This window comes from Phalacrocorax carbo, chromosome 1, assembly GCF_963921805.1.
Source record: "Phalacrocorax carbo chromosome 1, bPhaCar2.1, whole genome shotgun sequence".
Classification (NCBI taxonomy): domain Eukaryota; kingdom Metazoa; phylum Chordata; class Aves; order Suliformes; family Phalacrocoracidae; genus Phalacrocorax; species Phalacrocorax carbo.
Genome location: NC_087513.1, coordinates 38,161,887 through 38,182,611, shown reverse-complemented (window position 1 = coordinate 38,182,611; position 20,725 = coordinate 38,161,887). Strand labels below are relative to the sequence as shown.

At 40.2% G+C, this 20,725-nt stretch overlaps 1 protein-coding gene across 4 annotated transcripts in view; it reads right to left on the bottom strand.

Moving 5' to 3' along the window:
• The window catches only part of MSRB3 (methionine sulfoxide reductase B3), an 85,082-nt gene that overhangs the window by 32,801 nt on the left and 31,556 nt on the right, over positions 1–20,725 (bottom strand). For all 4 annotated transcript variants that reach the window (XM_064448804.1, XM_064448814.1, XM_064448823.1 and 1 more), the window contains 3 exons: positions 19,991–20,099; positions 18,101–18,178; positions 7,220–7,248 (listed from right to left, as the gene is read on the bottom strand). In XM_064448804.1, the coding sequence (XP_064304874.1) occupies positions 7,220–7,248; positions 18,101–18,178; positions 19,991–20,099 (216 nt within the window). The remainder of the gene's footprint in view (positions 1–7,219; positions 7,249–18,100; positions 18,179–19,990; positions 20,100–20,725) is intronic.

Sequence of the window (20,725 nt, the reverse complement as noted above, 5' to 3'; positions counted from 1 at the left end):
ATTACAAAGCAGACAAGCAATTCCATTCCTCCCCTCCCCCACCCCCACTTCATGGTTTAAATGAATAGAGTACTAAAAAAGCAATGAAACAATACAACTGACTCGAGCTGTGCATGGTGTGGGTAAGTCGCATTTGAGCTATATAACCATCTCAATGAGCCACAGCTGTGACCAGAAACCTCCCTGCTTGTCCATTCTTGTGGCTTCTCTTGCACATACTCCATTTTTAGCTAATTAAATGGGACTATGGCAAAGTTAATTATCACAGTTAGTCTGTAATAGGGTTAATCTGACTGAATGAATTTTCATTTAAAAGGAACAGAAAAACTCTTTATTAAGTTTGTAAGTGTAGGATAATTCAAGAGTATCACCAAAAATCTTTTACTTTGTCCACTCAACAAGACTGCAATGCAAGCAGCTCTTGAAAAGTAATTAGGTAGCCTTGCTCAGTAAAAAACTGCACAATGATTAACAGGTCTAAGAATCACAACATTTTTGTATTTAAGAAATCCAGCCCTCCAGAACAGTAAAGAAGTTACGCTGCTGAATGTTGCTAACTTGAAAGAGCAATTTCCTGACTAACGATAAGCTAACTCCTCAATAGACCAAACCTATCTGAAGCAGCTATATTTATGATGAATAAAAAATCCTCAGCCAACCTGCTTTATAGTTTATAATTTAACTAAGTACCACAGTTTCCAACTCCATGTAATAAAACTATGATTTATATATTATTCATGTCTTCTCAGACTACTTTTGCCAAATTGTTTCCTAAAGACAGCCTTTTTTAGCTATTTACAATGAAATACAAAATAGAAAAGATTGTCTTTAGTACTTAGAAAGGAGGGTAAAAAATTTCTCCTAAAGAAATCTGATGAATTTGCTTACATTAATGATAACAGAATGGAAAACCTAAATCTAAATATTTTCATTACAGGACCAATTTAAACACATTGCAAGATTCTTCTCTGCAAGATCCTCACAGCAAGGCAAGATAGAAGCAGCAATGGTTATTAAAGTAGCTGTAAGACAAAAATAGAAAATTGTATTTGTCTTTGTTGATATTATATTCCTGGCTCCAGGAGCAAGGCCCTTTAACGCACAGTTCTTAGCACATGCCAACAGGCAATGCTTTGTGCAGGAGCGGCACGGTGAGCGTGTGTGCTAGCTCACAAGGGCAGAGCATCTTGAAGTAGCTGCCCTATTAATGAGAACACAAACAGGATTTTTTGGAGGGAGGAATATATTCTCAAAGAATCCCCGCAAAATAGAAGTTACACAAATTATTCACACAGAAAGATTTCAGGCTGTTGTGAGTCTGATCAAGGTTGCTGGCCTCCTCTGGTAGGTAGATCCACGGCTCTACCTTATGGAAGCGAACAGGCTTCCTATTAAAATACTTTGACAGCTGAGAAGAATCATGCCAATGATAGCAAGGAATAGCCCAGCTCAGATACAAATAAGATGAAGAAAGTTGGAGGAAAAGACATCTGCAACTGCAAAGCTAGTATTAGAATTTGGAAAGTTATACATTTGGAGTCCTCTGGCAGCTGTCTGCCTTCTTTAAAAATCCTACATGAGCAAGCTTGCCTGCACGCTCACAACATTTTTGATCAGCCCTCCACAAATTAAAACATTCTATATGTTGAAACAATTTGACCAACTTTTGCCATCCTTTACAAGGTATAGAATAGCAGGGCAATGATCAGTTACTGCAGGTCAGCGCTGTTGCAAGTACACGGTTCGCTGGGATGCACCAGTGAGATGTCCCAGCCATCTATACTCCAAATCACACTGCAGTATGTCCCTGAAAACATTCAACACATGGTTCAGCTTGCATCTGAATATAAATGCTCATCTAACTGCTGAACAAATGTAACAGACCGTGCTCTCCAGCCACCGCATCCCTAATGATCTGCTTGTAAAGTTGTTAATGCCAAGAACAAAATAGCACTGACAAGTAACAAGTAAGGTAATCTCAGCTGCTGTTCTGTTTATGTAGTTGCTGTTTCCCACTGTCTCTCTGTGCCAGCTCACGCACCCTTTCAACAATCCACGTGCTGGTGGTGGCCAGAGAGAAGGAAAAAAATTCCTTATAGTCAAAAGAGACTGGAGAGGTCATTTGCCTCACCCAAAAAGCTGTGGAGCATCCCTGTTCTTCAGTGTCTCAGTGGATTTTGCCACTTTTCCCTGTTACAGACTCTGCAAGTAATCTTTTTGTGTTTTTAGATCAAATACCCTGGCTGTAGGGTGACTGATGAACTCGTCAATATGATTTTGTTATGAACACCAAATGTTTCTTCTCCCTGTTCCTGAAACTACTTAGACTTGCTAAGAAGAAATTAGGCGTCACTCTATCACAACCCGGATAAAAAAGCTGACATCAATAAAATTTAGGAATTGATTTGTTAATATGTATTTAGATCTATGATCCAATCGATTGATGGATGATATCACTAAGTACCCTGCTGCTTCAGGTACCTAAGGTTTCACGCAAGTTAAGTTTCATTGGGGTTTCCCTAGTAGCAAGGGTCCGTAAGAGATGCTCACTTTTAAGATGCCTTTTGGTTTTCATTTCTTTCTAACTTGGGAGAAGAGTTCCTTGTGCTCTTAATAGTCGTACTGATGACTTTCACACAATGTGACTGATGACAGGCTAGGGGAAATCAGGGCTGATAGCGAGAGTTTGGAAAGTCTCCTGCTGAACATCTGGAAGTGCAACCAAGAGGAATTTATGAGAGGCAAACATCTGACTGCCCCCAACCTTATAATTTTCTTCAACTGTTCTCCAGCACCTGCGCTGAATCATGTAGCCTAGCAAGTTAGTACATCGTAGGAGCCACGTTAAGGAAATGATACCGGTAAATACAAGAGGTGAGAAAGGAAAGGATGGGAACTGTGATGGGGATAGAGGGGTGGCAGGATTGTGCAGTGCTGAAGACATGGAGGTACACTCATTCTGGTGGAAAAAGCTACCTGCAGAGTGGAGAAACCTGCGGAGTCACCGGCTGACACTGTGAGCCCAGACAAGGCAGGCGAAAGAAATTCCAGGAACTGCTGGGAGCTCCTCGACTTGCTTTGTATTTGACTGCTGGGGCAGCAGGGATCCAACAAAAGCTTGTGTGTAGCTGTCCCTCAGCACAGCCCCTAGCTGCATGGGCAGCTATTATAGCTTAATTCCTGATACCAATTGGAATGTTTCCAAAGTATTGACACAGTGATATAAAATTCTATAGGTAATCTCTACATTCTATTTGATCTGGGTAGAAGCACGGAGACAGAACAGGTTTTGGAGATGCATCTGTCTTTTTGCTGGCACAGCAAATGACGAAGAACGCTGCTGAAGGCAGTGTGCGCCCTTGGGCACCCCCCTCCCGTCTGCCGGTGCACAAATGCGTTTCTACAGCACGGTACTTCCACAACTGTCAACTTTATTGCACCCTGCACTCTCTGACTTCCTCCATCCAACCGTCTGAGTGACATATATATAAAAGAAACTCCACTGGAGGCCAAGTGTATTGTCTGGGGATTTGCCCTTTCTTTTTAACACAGAACAAAACTCAAATTTCTTCCCCTTCATGATTTCACTACCAACTATCACTTGAATATCACATGGCTCACATCCACAGTGACATGCAGGATACACCAAATATTACAGGAGATGTCCGAGAAAACTCCAGCCCTCCCAGCAGGCAGCAGGAAATCCACCATTACCATTCCCTGGTGACCAGTGAGCATGCTGAGACAGTTGCTTGCATCTCCTATGCTTATTTTTCTATTACTAAGTGGGATTAACAGTGTTCAGTGACAGCTTTTGAGACCTACAAATGCTTCCTGTTATGGAACAGCATAATGTTTTCTCCAAATTGAAAAATCTTTCATTAACTGATTATTCCAATACAATTCTTACATTCTTAAGTTCTATAATTTGCTAACCAAGCACATAGCACAAGCATTTTAGAGACTACCAAAATACTAAAAATTAGAACAAAATTGTTTCAGCTGTGGTTTTTGATCCCTAACAGATTTTTAGAAAAAAAAATACTTTTCCTGCAACCTTTTTTGCTTTCAAGTACTTTTTAAGGAAAAATCTATTTTCAGTACCAGTGAAATTCATCATATTATGACAGGAAAGCAAAATTGTTTCGTTTCATAAGATCTTCTAACAGCATGAAGCTAACCCCATGGTCTCTGAGACAGAAATTCTGCCAGCTATAAACTTATAAAGAATCTGCAGAGAAAAAGAAGTTTCTCAAATGGAACTGTTAGTCATGATGTGAAGAATGTGTGTCCCCTACAGATGTTATAGCTATTTATATGATAAATCCCAATCATCACTATAGGAATTTTACAGCCTTCTTTTAAGTTAATGCTTAAGTTCAAATTAATCTTCTTTTGACAATGTTTGCCTAATATTTCAGTGTTGAACAACATTTCCAGGGTTACATTTGCAGTGAGCCTACTGGGCACTTTTAAAGCTGTATCCCAGACTTTGAACTTGCTTCAGAAAGACTTCTAATTCGTCAATGCTTCACAAATATTTCTAGAAAAGACAAGTACAATAAGCATTGATAAATGCTTAATAAGGGTACATCTAAACTTGCAAGTTGACTGGAATTAATATTAGGGCTAATTTAGAGCATGCGACAGGTTGTACAACAGTTCCCTGGAAGAAAATATTCATTCTAGAATAAAATTACCTCATTCTCACATTCAACACTTGAACTGTTTTGAGTAACACAAGATAAACGAGAATGAAACATGTTTGTTCCAGTTCGTGGGATCATTGGTTTACTCAGGAATCACAGACTGGGGAATTCAAAACAAAATGAGGGATATGAAAATACCTTAAGATGTCTCCAAGGAACTAAAGGTTGCATAGTCATTGGTTTCAAATGGCAGCGGCCCTTCTAAAACCAACGCTACATTTACACGCTTCAAAGGACCACATTATGCAGAACACGGTGCTACAGAGGACACTGCACCCCCTCACACTAGAGAAATACTTTTTTACAAGGATGCCTCTCTGCTGTCACCAACACATCCTTCCACCGCCTGCTTCCCACCCCTGATGGTACACAAAACACTCTGAAGTGGGAAGCAGCACAGCACAAGGCTAAAATTTCCTGTTGACGTTCATGGTACCTGCTGATGTTAACACTCAGAAAAATAACATTGTTCACCTGCTGCAAAGAATTCTGGTTCACGTCCAGAGAGTGTTTAGGTGTAGCGGAAAAACTGGAGGCAGAGATGATCTTGGGTCTTTCACTGCTCATTTACATTTATGTATTTTTGTGTGGTCTCCTATAAATGATCGTTACTTCCAAATACTTTTACAACCTTTGTGTCCCTATGCTCTTGCGGAGACAAAACTGTATCAGGTGTTCACAAGGCCAGAGCTCTGACCTTGTAAGAATAACACCTCAGGAGTGTTTTCTGAAAAGCAGGGCAGGGAGAACTACTTTTGTCCTCTGGGGTTTGCAACAGTTCTATGTGAGAAATAAGAGACAACCTGCTCCCAGAACACAGACCCATGCTCAAGGAAAGCAAGCCTATGGAGCCCACACAGATGAAGAGGAGACATTCAAGAGCTCACGCTCAACCTACAGAGTCCAATCACTGAGGCCTGGTGACATCTACTGAGCAGGCACACGCCATAGCTGCGATGGTGCCAAACTTCTTATTGATACTCTATGCTCCCTAAGAAAGACCATACCACTGCCTTCACTGCAAGAAGAGCAGCACACAGAATACTGCATGTAACAGTTGAGCTGCTTCAAAAGAAAAAAGTCAGGAAACTGCTTGTAGCTTACCCCACCGAGCAAATAAAAGTTCTGCAGAGAGCATTTTCCCCTCAACAGAAAAGTGAGACATTTGATGTTCTGCTCCACACCATACTTTTGGTGGCTTTATTAAAAGAAAGGGGCTGATGGCAGACAATGTGTGAAGCTATCCCCCCATGTAAATCTCTTTTGTCGAGATCCAAGAAGCAATCTTAGCATAGAGTTCATTCAAGCAATATTTAAAGCAAGTAACCTCAAACTCACAGACTAAAATCATAATAGAAGCAAGATGACTCAAGTACACAAGATGTAGGAATTGGCTATATAAATGCTTCCTGCTGTAGATTTCACTCCTATATAGTTCCAAAGATAAAATCTAACGTGAAAAGAAAAAGCAACGTAATACTTTACATTTCAAACCCAAATCATGCTATAACTGGGATAAAAGGAAACATGCTATTTCATAAATATTCTGATTAATATATATTGTAAAAGTCATATCATTATAAGCAATTGCAATCACTGCATTAAGCAAACCATATAGATGAGAACATTGGCCCAAATACAAAATTGCCATAATAGTATTAGGTTTTCTGTCTAAAGTAGTTGTTTTCATCTTAACAAAAAAAATCTATTTTGAACAACCTTTTCAGGCAATGGACATTTCAGCTAGTTCCAGGGAACAGCCCATTCTTAATTTACTACTGTTTAACTTTAAGGAACACCCAGGAATAGTTAACTGAATAAATAACAGTCTGGTATTAGGATCTCTGTTTTTTCCCCAACTGTCCTGTCCCCTTCTGTCCTGTGGTTTTTGTCTTGTTAGATACACATTAACCTGTTAGACTGACCTTCACTTCCCTCCCAATCCCTACAACACATTAAAATTCTTTAAAAAGACAACTTGAGAGAGACTGCCTTTTGGTAAACCTCCTAAAGCGAGCTCTACAGACCGGTCTGGCATGCGTTGTGTACATGCATCTGTCACGAAAATTTGATGACAAATCATCTGTTTCCTGACAGATAGGCTGCACTGACTACAAATTCCCATGAAATGTCTTTGTCCACCAGGAAGAAAAACATTCTCCTTTAAAGCAGTGATCGTTCTCAAACTTCACTTCAATCCTCTATTTGCTTTAGTCTGTATTATCATTTATTTGTACTATAATTTTTCGGGATCAATTAAAGCCTGTCGCAAGATACATCTTCCTGATCATCTTTTGGAAAATGTAAAGAGACAGGAATTAAGGAAAGGAATGAAAGGAAATGTTTCACAGTAATAATACTGTTTTCAGAGGGTGAGAAATGAAGATCCTTTTTAAGACTGACCTACCCCAGTTTGTTTAAAACTAAACTGAACTTGAACTGATAAACTACTCTTTTGAGATTAACCTGAATAGTATACATTCAGCAAAACACTGTAAATCTAAACATACCTGAATTGGAGTCAAACTTTGTTTCTGACCTGCAAAAGAAAATAAAAAGATCGTAAGTTACAAGAACTGCTTTATGCCATAAAAGCCATTTGTCAGACTGATCCCCCAGCAAATATCGTCTCTAGCAAGACTGTCTACCTCCATACGTAAATAATGCATTCAAGGGCATTTGAACCTGAATAATAACTATTATATTTAACATTTTGGGTTTTTTACAATGTGGAGTTACAAAGACGATATTTTAAAGACAAATCACAAAATGAATGCAGAAAATAGAATATAAATTTAAAACAGGATTAAATTATATGCTGTGAATCCTGGAACACAGTTGTTCCTATGAAATAAATATTGTTTTCATTCATTTTCATTTTTGAGAAGTCATTAAGAGGATTTAATTTATTCATGAATGTTTCCAATCTATTTTTGAAGCAGATACCGTTTCATTAATGTCATATGTATTGTATCCAATGATCTGTACTTAATTGTACAACATCCTAGGAGGGTTTTGTTTGTGTGTGTCTTCAATTTACTCACTCTGCACATAGGAATAAGTGGTTTGATTTTCTTAAAAGTGGAAAGCGGGGGGTGGGAGAGAGGGAGAGAGGAAGGGGGCCAGACCTAAATTTTAACTTGTTTTAAAGTCTTTGCAAAAAGACAATGATGTGTGCATTATGCACCATTAGCTTTGGTCGTGCACTGCAGATTTTTCTCTCTCTAACAAGTAGTGTTTTCTTCTAAGGGCTTAGCACTTAGCAAATTAACCCTACAACCTGTATATTTAATAATAGGAAGAAAAAATTAGCCCTTGTGGGAACATCATGTTTCAGATATAGGTTAATAATACTTGTACATGTAGAAGCCTTTGAAGATCTCAATTCAGCTGTGGGAAAACTTAAGTTGGGTAATTACTCTCAAGATGCTGCTGATGTGCTGTCAAGCAGAATTAACCCTATGACTAGGCCTATCTACACAATCTGCTATAAGACAGCATTGTCTATATCGAGCTCTCAAACCAATTAATGGGCATGTTCCAATCAGATTTATATTGCCCACTAACAATCAGTTGTACACATGGTCATGGCTGTCACAGCGGGACACAGGGTCTGACCAGCAGGAGACCTGTTAAAGGATGTTACGTTGGCAGCAAAATGCATTTCCCCAGAAGTTCTAAGGAGGAAGTACAATGTTGGACCCTTTTACGTTGCATCAGGGAGGGGATGTGTTTTGGGAAGTTACAGTCCTCCTTTTTTTCAAAAATAAATGACCAGAGCTCAAGAACTAATTGCAGATTTATTTTCTTTTTCTATTTTATAAGCTTGTACATGCAGGTAGGTGTAGATGTATTTTACATGTACTCTATATATTTTATAAAATTGGCATAGTAATCCCGTACCAAAGATCTATGCTACAGCAAACAAATATTAAATCAATTGCGATATAAAAAATGAACATGTTCACGCTATTAGTTACAGTTAAAGCCATCAGAAAGGAAACGGCTCCATTCTCCCTTCCTGCTCATTCCCCACCTTCCCCCAGTGTTCACAATATTTTACATCTTAAACATAACTCTCGGGTGGTTAAACAACGGAAGGGAGAAAAAAACGTAACTTATCTTCTTAATTGGTACTTATAAAGTACCACCAAAAGCACCGAACAAAGAAAGTGTGTTGCTGACGTGCCTTCACGAATACCACCGCCAACAACTGCACAAGGCACCAGCCCACACTCCTGTCTGGCAGCGTATTTCAGTTGGTATTTTTGTCCAGCAGGATAAAGTCCCCACCCTGCATGCTGGTAACTGGGGGGAATTCCACTGAGTTCCACGTAAAGCCATTTACTCGGTATTTTATTTACAAAGTTCTCCTCAAGCGGCATTATATCTGTCTAGACTGCTCTCTCTTGCTTATTGCTGTATCAGCAACACCTCACTACCTACATAGTCAGGGACAACGTACCAATCTTACCCTCAGTGTCTGTTTATCTGCCCGATCAACTTCTAGCTGCCTAAATTCTAGATACTCAGTGTTGGTCACACAAAGACCCTTGTTCCCAGCCTGCATGGCTTGGCATGGACATATGCACTGCAACTTGCGGCACCAACAAACTGGCCCAGGGGCCGAGATGGCAGCGAGTACGTGGGGAGGAGGGACACAAGGGTCACTGGGCACTGTAATGAATACCAAAGCTCCAAACAGTCCTAAGTTCCTGGACAACAAATGAGGAAACCGATACAGGGTGATAAATGAATAGAACTTTGTCTGGCAACAGCAGAATAGCTATGAAAGAAAACACCACATGGGAGGTAGCACTAGGAGCCATCAAGAGGAGGAAGGTAACCCGCTTTATGGTCACCATGTCACCTTGGGAAAACAATGCAAAATTTAGGACACAGTATTACAGAAATTGTTAGAGATCTTAGACAGGCACAGAAAAAAGGGAGGAAGCATCTTTGGCATTTCAAATAAGCAACAACTATCAGATGTGAGAGAAGCACTCTGCAAGAACACAAAAGTCATCTTGACTGCTTGAAGGAATGATAAAGCCTCCGGCAATTTCAATGGCAACAGCACTTTTCCCCCTAGATCTGCCAGTATTTACATCTTTTTCTTGACAGCATGCTAGAAAAAGATATCAGAAACTAATTGCACATAGGTGTTAAGAATATGCAACTAAAAAATGGGCAATATATAGGGTAAAAAATTAAATGCTGAAAGTACATTCCAAAGGGATGTTCTGCTACACAGAAAAATATTCACTCCGACTCTTTTATACTTTTAAAACTACATTAACTAGAAGGAAAAACTTTTCTATATATTGTCTGTTATCATTGTACATATTCTGATATCCAACATGAGCATCCTACCAAATGAGATGCACCTTACAGAGCCAGGCACTGACTTTACAAACTGTCTTTTACTATTTACCACACCAGGAAGGGAAAAAAACCACCAACAACCAGTGAATAGCTTTGTGCATATTTTCTCTACTTCTTCCCCATAGGAGTACTCAGAAAGTCAGGAAATAATTCATAAATATCTTTGGAAAGGAGTCTATATGCATAAAGCAAGAGGATATTTATAAAGTGCTTTCCATTTCCAGCTGTGATATGACTCAAATACACACAACACGTGGCAATACAAATGCCAAGTAGCTCATCTACCAACAGACAATACGCAAGGAAATAGTGAGCTACTGGAAAGGTTTAACTAAGGACAGGGTGCCGCAATACTTTTAAAGATTCCATAAATAATCAAATCAAACACAAACAATAAAATAGATGATGGTCACTTTATCTGAACTGCAGAGAGGTGCAGGATTTTGACCTGTTCCTTTTAAAAGGCACCTTAAACCAGATGTTCAGACTGCCAAGTACTGAGAGAGAAGCAGAGTAATGATAATCACTGTACTTCCGCAGTATGTCTGAAGTGCAGTTGGTCGGTGCGACATACTACAGCATGACCAGACACAGTACAGCTGAAGCTAACACAGATCTGCTATTTGCCAGTGAAGTGGGCTTTTGGCAAGGAGAGGGGAAAGAGGACTTACTGCAGAACCTCTACTGTTGTGTTACAACTGCCTTTCTCTTTCACCCTTCTGATGAAGTCTTTACCAGGTTTCTTCACATTTTGTTGAAGCCCAACATTGGGAACAGCCTTTGAAAGCCCCACAGCTCTCTCAGAAAGCACCTGATGAAATCTCTGCAGTTCTGATCCTTTCATTTTAACAGTGAAGGGGTCATTGACTCCTCTTGGCTTTCTTACACCTTTGCATTACCAGTTTATACCAGGTTGTTCCTTTGCAAGGTTTTGCTTCAAGGATGCTAAACACAACATTGGTAGGGGCAGACATTCGAAATACTACTCCCCTCTGAAAAGGACTTTGATTGAATAAAGATCATTCGCAGTTGTAAAGATGATAAGTGCAGCTTTGGTACATCTTCATTTTCAAAGAACTTTATTACGTATTGGCATGAGCAGTTTGCTGAAGAGACAAGGATCCAGCAGGCTCCTGATGCAGTCCAAGCCAAACAATGTCCTGGCCCAAGCGACTGAGCAGAATAAAATCATTCCTCTCTCTTCCCTGTTTGCCCCAATAGTACAAAAAATAACCAAGTTGGAGTATCGGCATTCTTGGCTACAGCACTGCTAGCAAGCTAAAGAAGACCAGGGCAGAAATGCTCAGTTGTGAACATGTCCCTGGACACTGTGTTGGCCCGTATCACGTTAATGTGAACTAGTACTCTCCTAGACAGAACCTAGGCAAGCTGCAGGGGAGGATCAGGCCAGGGACCATTCCTCACTAGCAGGATGAACCAGGCCACTCTGTTTCAGAGGAGAGGAATTTAGGCTAACAAACACCAGAGACTTTAGGGCTAGAGACATAGAAGAGGCTTTTGCCAATTTTATTTACAAGTATGGATATAGCCCTTCTGAAAAAGCAAACCATTACTTGGAAGCAGTCACTGATCTTAGCCATGAGCCCAAGCTCCAAATAACAAGGCAAGCTTCCAGAAAGAAAAACGCAGGAGTATTTCAATGTAAAAATTAATACCTGATGTAACTATCTAGGAATTTATGAGACCCGCACCATCAGGGAATCTGAGAAGCCCCTGAGCATTAAGAACCAAGTAGTTCCTCAAAGCTGGGCTTGCTTCCGAGTTGTGGCCAGGGGACAGATCCTGTGGTGTCTAAGATGGCAAAATTACTCACAGGTACTTCCCAGAGTTGGACATTCATAATGCCTCTGTCTTTTCCACCCTCATGTGGATTCTCTGTTATAATACAATAATATATATATTATTTACAATAATATTATCTGGTATAATCTAATAATATAGTTGAACTCTTGTTCAGTTCTCCCCTCAGAGAGGGCTTGAATGTGATCTCTCTCCTGATTTCATGAAAGTTTTAAGAACTTAATATCTTTGAGGTTTAATAGCTACTCCCCTGCCAAATTTGGCTGAAATTGGCAAGTAGATTAAATGATACAGTTTTATTATTAGGAAAGGATTGACATATAGACAGCATAATGCTGTAAGCCTTACTTCCTTAGGAAGCCTGGTTAAAGAAATATTTTTAATCTCGCTTTCCTACACTACAGAAAAAAGATTGATTCACTGTTGATGGATTCTGTGACAATTTCTGTTCTGCACACAGATGAAAAGCCAAATTCAAAGAGACTCTTTTAACATCATTTTAGTTAATGAGTAGTCTCTGGGTGAGTTCTGTCCAGAGTTTATTTTATTGTGAGGGTTATAAACAGATAAATACAGAAACCTACCGCTTCTGCAGTCATAACCCATAGCAATCCTCCCTACCTGATTTTTACTTCAGGTACACACATTCACATAGTAAGGCATAAGGTAGGTTAAGACTACCTGAAAATTAGTTCTTCCAAGCAGGGTGACTGATGAACAATCAGTACAAAGCAGTATGAATTTCAAAAAGGAAATTATGTATCAGGCTTAAAATTTTACAGAGAATCCATTGAAATTTTACAGTGAAAATATCAATTAAATCCTTAGTAAAATAAGTGGAAGTTATGTATACGTATCTCCAGGATTATGAAAATCTTTGCATTTATGTCCCCTTATTTCTAAGTACCTTCAACCTTCTAAGTACCTGATTTGCAATTCAGACATGCTCAGCAATAAGAAAACAGTTTCATAGGCTTGTCTCAATGAGACCTTGAAATATTTTTGAGTCCTCTTTTCCTTCTTTTTTGAATCCTAACATGTTTCTCCTAGGAAATCTACATCAATATTTGTCTTTTCGAAAGGACACTTGTTGAAATGTTCTCTGCTTAGCAAACTGTGAGATCGTCCATATTCCTGTACTTGTTTTCAATGCTGGAGATGGTATTACCAGAGAACACAAGCTAAAGGAAATCTCGGGTTTGCTGTTGCCTTGGCTTGTAGCTGGCAGTCTCATCCGACTTGCTCCTTGCACAGCCACTGACTTTGGCCTGCAGTAATTCAGACAGTGCCTTACTACATTTGTGGGCAGCAACCAGCTCTGTACAATAGAGCTAATCTACTGAAAAAAACAAGACCAGGTGGCTTGTAGATCAAGTTAAAAATGAGATGAAGTGTTTTCTGTTTTCCAAACTTGCTCTTGCTCTCCTAATCCTTAACATAAAAATCTTTCCAGACTTCATTGCTTATATGAGGGTAGTGAAATGAACATTCAGCACCAGCCAAGAAGCTGCCAGTTAGAGGATATTAAAAACTACCCATGAGCCGATTAGCAGCACAGAGTTATTTGCTATAATGACTGCAGCTCCTCTACGCCCCACTTGCCAAGCATCCAGTGAAAAGAGCCTTTCCCTGAGAGCCGCCCAGCAGCTCCACCCAAGGGCAGAATTGTACTGTTCCTGCTCCAAGGGGCTCTTGATCACTAGTAGGACAAAGCCCTGTTCCAAACCACCACAGAAATTAGTAACTGCCGGGTCAAGCTCCAGTGATGGCCCCATGCTACAGCTGTGATAAACTGTACACAGCTTAGCACATCTCCAGCATTCAGGTAGGATTAGGTGTGGATTCAGCATTCAGGTACGTTCAGATGTGGAAGATGCCATGGGCTGTATTTGCAAAGCAACTTTACTGCGGGGCCTGCAGTAAATACTGCATTCATATTGATATCTTCATTTTTGGTGAGGTGATTAGGAGTGCATAACAATTTGCTATCCAGCAGTGACGCAGCAGACTTGAAATAGATGCTGGTTTCAACCAAAAACTGATTAAGCAAAAGGAAATCAATGCTCAGTGATAACAACTTTACTGATTTTTAACTCCACCAGCCTTTTCCAAGGGACAAAAAAACCCCACAGAAGTTCTTGCAAGTTTTAAGATCCTCAAGCTTCTTGGAGCTACACAAGACCTATTAAAAATCAGAGCTTGGATGAGACCTGTTTGGCAATACTGCCGGCTTACTGATACCTGCACTGGTAAGAACTAGCTTACTCCAAACAAATTTTACTAAACAGAAGCTGTTGGACACACAAAACTGCATGTTCTGTGAGAAAACTAAGAGTCAGTCAGGGTGGGTGAAGTTGCTCAAGTAGTTCTATTAGATCTTATTAGAGATGCTACAACAGTTACTTCATATGGGCTCTCCTAGCCAGATAGCCAGTGCTGAATTGTCACATGGCCTGCTCAAAGGATTTAAAGACTATTAAGAAAGCTTAAGGACCATTAATTAAGCACTCAGCACTGGGGCAAGGAAATTCCTTGTATAGATCTAGCCTGGTGACTGAAATCCTTCCTTGTGTTGTGAAGACAAGAGTGGTATAACGCCAATGGCACTGCGGTATTGCCCAGTCACACTTTGCTTTTCTCATGATTTGCTTTTGGATGTCTGAGAGATGTTGAGAAGACCTGATGCAGTTCAACAAAAATAAAATGAAAACATGACATGAATGAGGGTGTTGCTACTTCTCCTAGCGCATGTTCAGAAGAGCCAACACCATTACCAAGAATTCCTTCCTGGAAGCAATAAAGGCAGCAGAGGGTAATTTATGAAGCCTTGGCAATTCATTCCTTGGCCCTAAAAATTGGAAACTGACACAACAATAACATTTCTTTTTTTAAAAGGAAATCATTCTCCCAGGCTTCCCAGTTCTCATCTCTACCCCAGCTTTCTCATATAGTCCTGCATATGGTAAAGGATGTGACCATGGTTTATTAAATATGGAATAGCTCCTCTCTTATGAAAATAGCATGAGTCATGGATTTCACTCAGGTCCGTTCTAACCTCCTCTTGCCATGGCTGTGGACAGAATGGTATTTTTGCATAGCGTACAAGAAAATTACTTGAAAAATTAAAGTAAGCACAAACTTGCAAATACACTTGGCCCTTAGAAAACACTGAGGACTTGAGTGGTGTTGGTGGCGCTCTGTGAACTGATACAGAAACACACAACCTTGCTGCAGAGGCTGTCCAGCCATGATAAACGCGGCTCACAAAAAAATTAACTTGAGCAGGTATAGCTGATAAGCATGAGAGTTTTTCTTTGGATGATTAGTTTTCTATCAGATAAATGTGCTGCACTGAGACGTGCTCCAGCCACACCAGGCGAGGTCCAGTGAAGGGGAAGCTATAAAAAAACACCCTTGAGAAAGGTGGGGGAAGCAGGGCTGCTTCTTTTAGCATAAGCCTGCAGCTAGATTGGAGGAAGTGTAACACAAAACCACATAAGGGCTGGCTTGCAGAAAAAGGAGGTCCTTAAGATTAGTTTATTGTCTCTCTCATTTATTGCTTTCTTTAGGCAGCTGTACAGGGATGTAGGAGACTGTCTGGCGTGAAAGTTCAGAGATGGAATAATTAGATTCAACGGCATGATTATGGATTTTATGTGTGAGGCACCTTTGATTGTGGAAAAACTTAAAGCATGTTCTCCATAAAGCTTGGGAGGTTTCTCATAACACTAGTACAAGTAGGTAGATGAAGAGATGTTAAATTCCTAATTGTTTCTTTTATCTTTCCTGTGATAGAGACAGAGTTCTGTTTTAAAGACGTACCAAAACCCAGGTCTTTCATCTGGAGTGTAAAATTCATGTGTTCCCTGACCTTGTGTGTCACATGGTAATGAAACAACATAAATCAGAAATGTTAAAAGTTGAAGTTTGTTAATATTACTGCTGAAGCTCCAGTCTCTTTCCTGGTTAAACTGACAGGTCCGTAGTCCAAATATATATATTTACAGATTACAACAACACAAAGAAAAAAAATGAATGGACACCCAATGAGAGACAAATGGAAACACACGTTTCAGATGACTATCTGGAAATTAAAAAAAAAAAACAAAAAAACCCCAAACAAACAAAAAAACCCAAACCAAAACCCCTTGCATTTTAAATGGGGCAATGGACTTTCTTTGTATTGTACTACCACCTTAGTCCTAAGAAAATACTTTGGTGATTTACACTCTGTGGTGAAAATTTAGTAAATGGCATACATTTTGCATTCTCTTATATGTTTCTTTCCCACTTTTTTAGCTGCCTGGGCTGAAGCAGTCACCAAGATACAGGAATGTATTTTCCCTAGCTGAGGAAGACATTATATACAGATATTTTGGGGTCAGTAAACAAAAGAATATGGACCCCTGACAGCCTCTCCATTTGTTCCCACCCTTGCCAGTCACTTCAGAACAACTGTCTGAGGCAGACCAGAGGTGGCAAGAGCTCACAAAGCAACACAGAGACTTTGGGGAGATTGGGCTAAGGCCACTCCAGCCTTGGGACACAATCAGCAAGGTGTTTTTTTCAGATGCCCACTGGCCTGGGATTTATTAAAAAAAACAACCCTAAAACACTTCCCTCTCTCCCTCTCTCTCCTCTCATAAAATCCATGGGGAGTCTCAAAGAGAATCTGAAAACAGGGACATTTCCATATAGCTCATTTCACATAGAGAAATCCAACTCATTAATTCAAAAAAAGTCAAGACTATGCCAAAGCATACTGCGCACTTGAGATAATCACAGGTAAGTCTCATATTGCATTTTTTTCCCATATTAAATGGATTGTGAAAGCAACTGGAAACTAGTTCACATTCATTTATGTGAACTACTGCTGTCCAAATCTCACCCCACAAAAAAACCTACTCTTTCTCCAGCAGACGATAGAAAGGAAGCCAGTCTTGAAGGCAGAAGGTGAAATCCTGGCTCCATTGTATTCATTTGCCAAATTTGAATTGACTTCAACACAGCCAGGATTTCCCCCATAAAGATTTTGCTAGAGTAAGCAGTGTGAGAATGAGACATGAGAATATTGTCTCGGCTGAGTTTGTAACAATCAGTTTTCCAATTCAAACGATTCATGTTATTACTAAAGTTTCTGCAGGTAATCCTCCTAACATAAGGAAGGAGGAATCAAACATAACAGAGATTAAGTGCTTCTTTCATCTTTACAGACAGTCTCTCGAGAACAACTATCACTGCCACATCTGGTGATTCTGGAGCTACATCAATTTTATTTTCCTTTGTAACCTATTACTGACCCAATTTTCTTTATTATTACCACTATCCTGACCATCCTGCTTCATGCTGCTGTACCTCTTCAAGTGAGAGAAACTAAGTCAGCGTGAACTGAGGAAAAAAAACAAGCAAAAAATGCAATTCTCCAGCAGAATGAACACAAGCAGCCAGAAATAAGAAGAGACACATAAACAACAACTGAATCCATGCAGAACAATGCAGTGACTGAGACAAATCAATCAGCACTGCTTCTAGCACTGACTTCAGAGCTGCAATTCCCGTAGTACTTCTAAAGAGTATTTTTCATGCAAGACACGGAAGTTGTTATTTCTTTATTAATCCTTGCCTCAGTTCCTAAACCAGCTCTCCATGTGTGCTAATTGGGATGCATAAAAATTCAGCCAGTAATGCAATTTTCCTGAGTTTTGTTTTCTTAACTGCTTGAATTCTAAAAAAAGCATCTACTTTTTTTGCCATTATCGGATACAATGCTATAGCATGGATGCAGCATCGCTGCCCAGGATCTAGATCTTAAAGCTACCTGTGACTCATGCTAACAGCCAAAACTCATATCTACCAGTACAGTGAAAGACTGTGTTACAATTACTTGGCATGGCTGTATAAGGAGAAGAGGGAAAACCAAAGAATTACTACTTCTTACAGTCAATTACATATTTTACCAGAATGTTACCTATCTTATTTACTAAAATTTTTGATCTTTACTAAGTAAAGACTGATTTTACTATAGCATTATTATTTACATTGCTTCTCATGTACCCCTTGTCAATTTGAATGACTTAAATGATCTTATACAATTACATAAGTACTGGAATATACACAAGATTACATGGGAACACAGCACATCAGCTAAGAGACAGAAATCTCAAAACTATATTTAGCATACTCACTTGAATAAAGGAGTCCCACAAACAACACATTTGTATATTCCTTGAGCTTTATGATGTGTGTACTCCCCCTCAAAGGCACTGGGAAAACAATAACACTACATTTTAAAAATAAATAAAGGAATTTTGGGTTTTTAAAATTATTAAAGTAGCTAAGACTTTAGAAAAATGTTACAGAAAAAAACGCACGATTTAGAAGTTGGCAGTTGTTTTTTATTAAAGGCAGCAAATAAAGCAGGCACAGGAAAAAGGGAATGTCCTCATTAGTGTGTCTCAGGTGTTATGCATCATGCAAGAGGAAGCAAATTGTCCCACAGTTCAAAGGACAGAACAACAACAACAAAAAGGAAAAAACTGGAAACTTCCCCTATTTGGCAAGTGAAATGGTCATTTTTGGAAACATGGATTGTTTGACATGTAGCTCGACCTGATGCGCTTCTCTAGGTCTGTCTGTAGGAAGCGTGTCGGTGGTGGGCTTAGCTGCTACGGCAGAGGTGTGAAGCACCTGGGTGCCTGCTGCCTGTGAGCCATGCAGCCGTGGTGCTGGGTCAGGCCATGACAGGCTGCCGGGGCGACAAGAGGCATTGTAGCTGAAAATGAAATAATTGGTCCACGATTTCAAGCTGTGTGCGCCTTATATTTTTAGTTGAAAAGCAGTATTACAGCTTTAAGGGAATATTTTTCTAAGTTAACAATCTAAAAGGCTAGGAGGTCATTCATCTAATACGAATCAGCTGCGCTAGCCCAACAAAAAGCCTATGTGCTCGGCAGCTTGTTTTTATTATCCTTTCACCCTTTTTATGAGGTCCAATTTTTTTTTATAAACAGGATTTTTAAGAATGACCTAATCTCCGATTGTTTGTGTGCATTAAATCACGTTGTTGGTCCCGTACACAAGAGCGAGGAGGGCCGGGGGGGAAGGCAGGCCTCCCAGCAGAGGCCAGCGTCCCCCTGCCCCTCCGGGGCCGCAGGAGGATGACGGGGGCCAGGGCGGAGAGGGGGACCGTCCCACCACAGTAAATTCAGCCACCGGTACGCGCTGCCAGGAAGAGTGCTGCCGATTAACTGGGACCCCACGTGCGGTGAAGAGCCCTTTCAGGTCATGAATGAAAACAAGCAGTTACATCATTAGTACGTTTGGAGCAGAGGTAAAGCCAGGGCCTTATGCCAAGCTCAGTGGTATAAATTAGACAACAAAAAATGGCTAGGTCTTGGCAAGTTACCTTCATGCTGGAATCAGCTGAGAGAGAGACTTTATTCACTAAAAACAGTCTTGGAAGTGAGTCCCTTTTTTTTTCCTCCAGGACTCGGGGCTGGCTTCCAGCGACTAAAGCCATGTGAGGGCAGTTATTGAAAATTTTTGACATTCCAACCACAAATGAGCCAATAAATACCTTCTCCACATGTGCTTCAAAAAGAAATTGGAGTGGGGTGGAAAAGAACTAAATTATGCTACCTTCTTTCTGCAGCCAAAACGTCTATACTTACAATGGCCACCTTCAAAACTCCAGCCTCCTGGCACGGAGCCATTTCCCTCGTGGTTCTGCTTACTGCGATGTCTTCCAAAAAAAGTGTACCTAAACCACTATTACTTCCACACATTTTGTAGTAAACTAAAAGCAGACTCTAAACATGAGCCCGGTGACTTTATAAGACATGCAGTGTTCATTAAAAGAAAAAGTCACACAAGACCCGTGGCCTCAGCCCCCGTGCTGCAGATGCTTGACATTGCAGTGGTGTTAGTTTGTAGGGGTTAGTAAACAAGTGCAGAAAACCTCGCGGAGGGGGAAAAAACCAACTTGGTGGGGAAGGTGAGGAAGCACCAGTAAGAGGAGGGCAAGAAAAGAAAGATGCCTGTGTTTCGAGGACTGCGTTTCCTTCGTCCTGCCTTACCTTTCAGTCCCTTTCTCCTGAGTGACATGGTACTGCAAGGGTGTCAGCCGCTTCCTCAGCTCCTCCTGGGAAAAGACCACCTTACAGTCCTTTTTATCCCTACATGACCCTGCAAAGGGAGAGGATATGGGAGAAGGAGCCTTTTTAGCTTAAATCCTGAATAATTGCTTTGGCAGGCGGCCACAGCATAGCTTCTGCATTCACTTGTCAATGACCAGACCGGTCCCTAATGCACGAAGAATGGCTCAGCTGAACTGCAGCTGATTATTTCTTCAAATCCAAGTTTAAAAAAGAATTTTGCTTGAGAGCCAGGTGATTCCACTGGAGCAGTGACAATGTGCTACAGCCAAAGCCCTTTGGTGTGTTATACACTAAACTGTTGCGCACACAATCATTCGCAAGAAAGTAACATTTTCCCACTGTTCAAAAAAAAGTCTGCAAAAAACCCAACTACCGCTGAAACGTTCTTTACAAGACATCTATATTGGAGACTTACGGTAATGGGCATATGATGTTCAGCCACAATATCCAGCAATTTCATTACCCTTTAAAGTAGCTGAAAACCAATTCTAAATCTTTAGAATTCCAATCAGGTTGATTTAACTTCTAGTTGCATCCTTGTCCTTTTACTTTATAACATTAACCATTGTACTTTTTCAGTGTTGAAGCATTAGAATAGGAGCCCTGAGGAGCAAGTAATTTCTTTATGCACAAAGCTGTACAAGGTTCAACAAT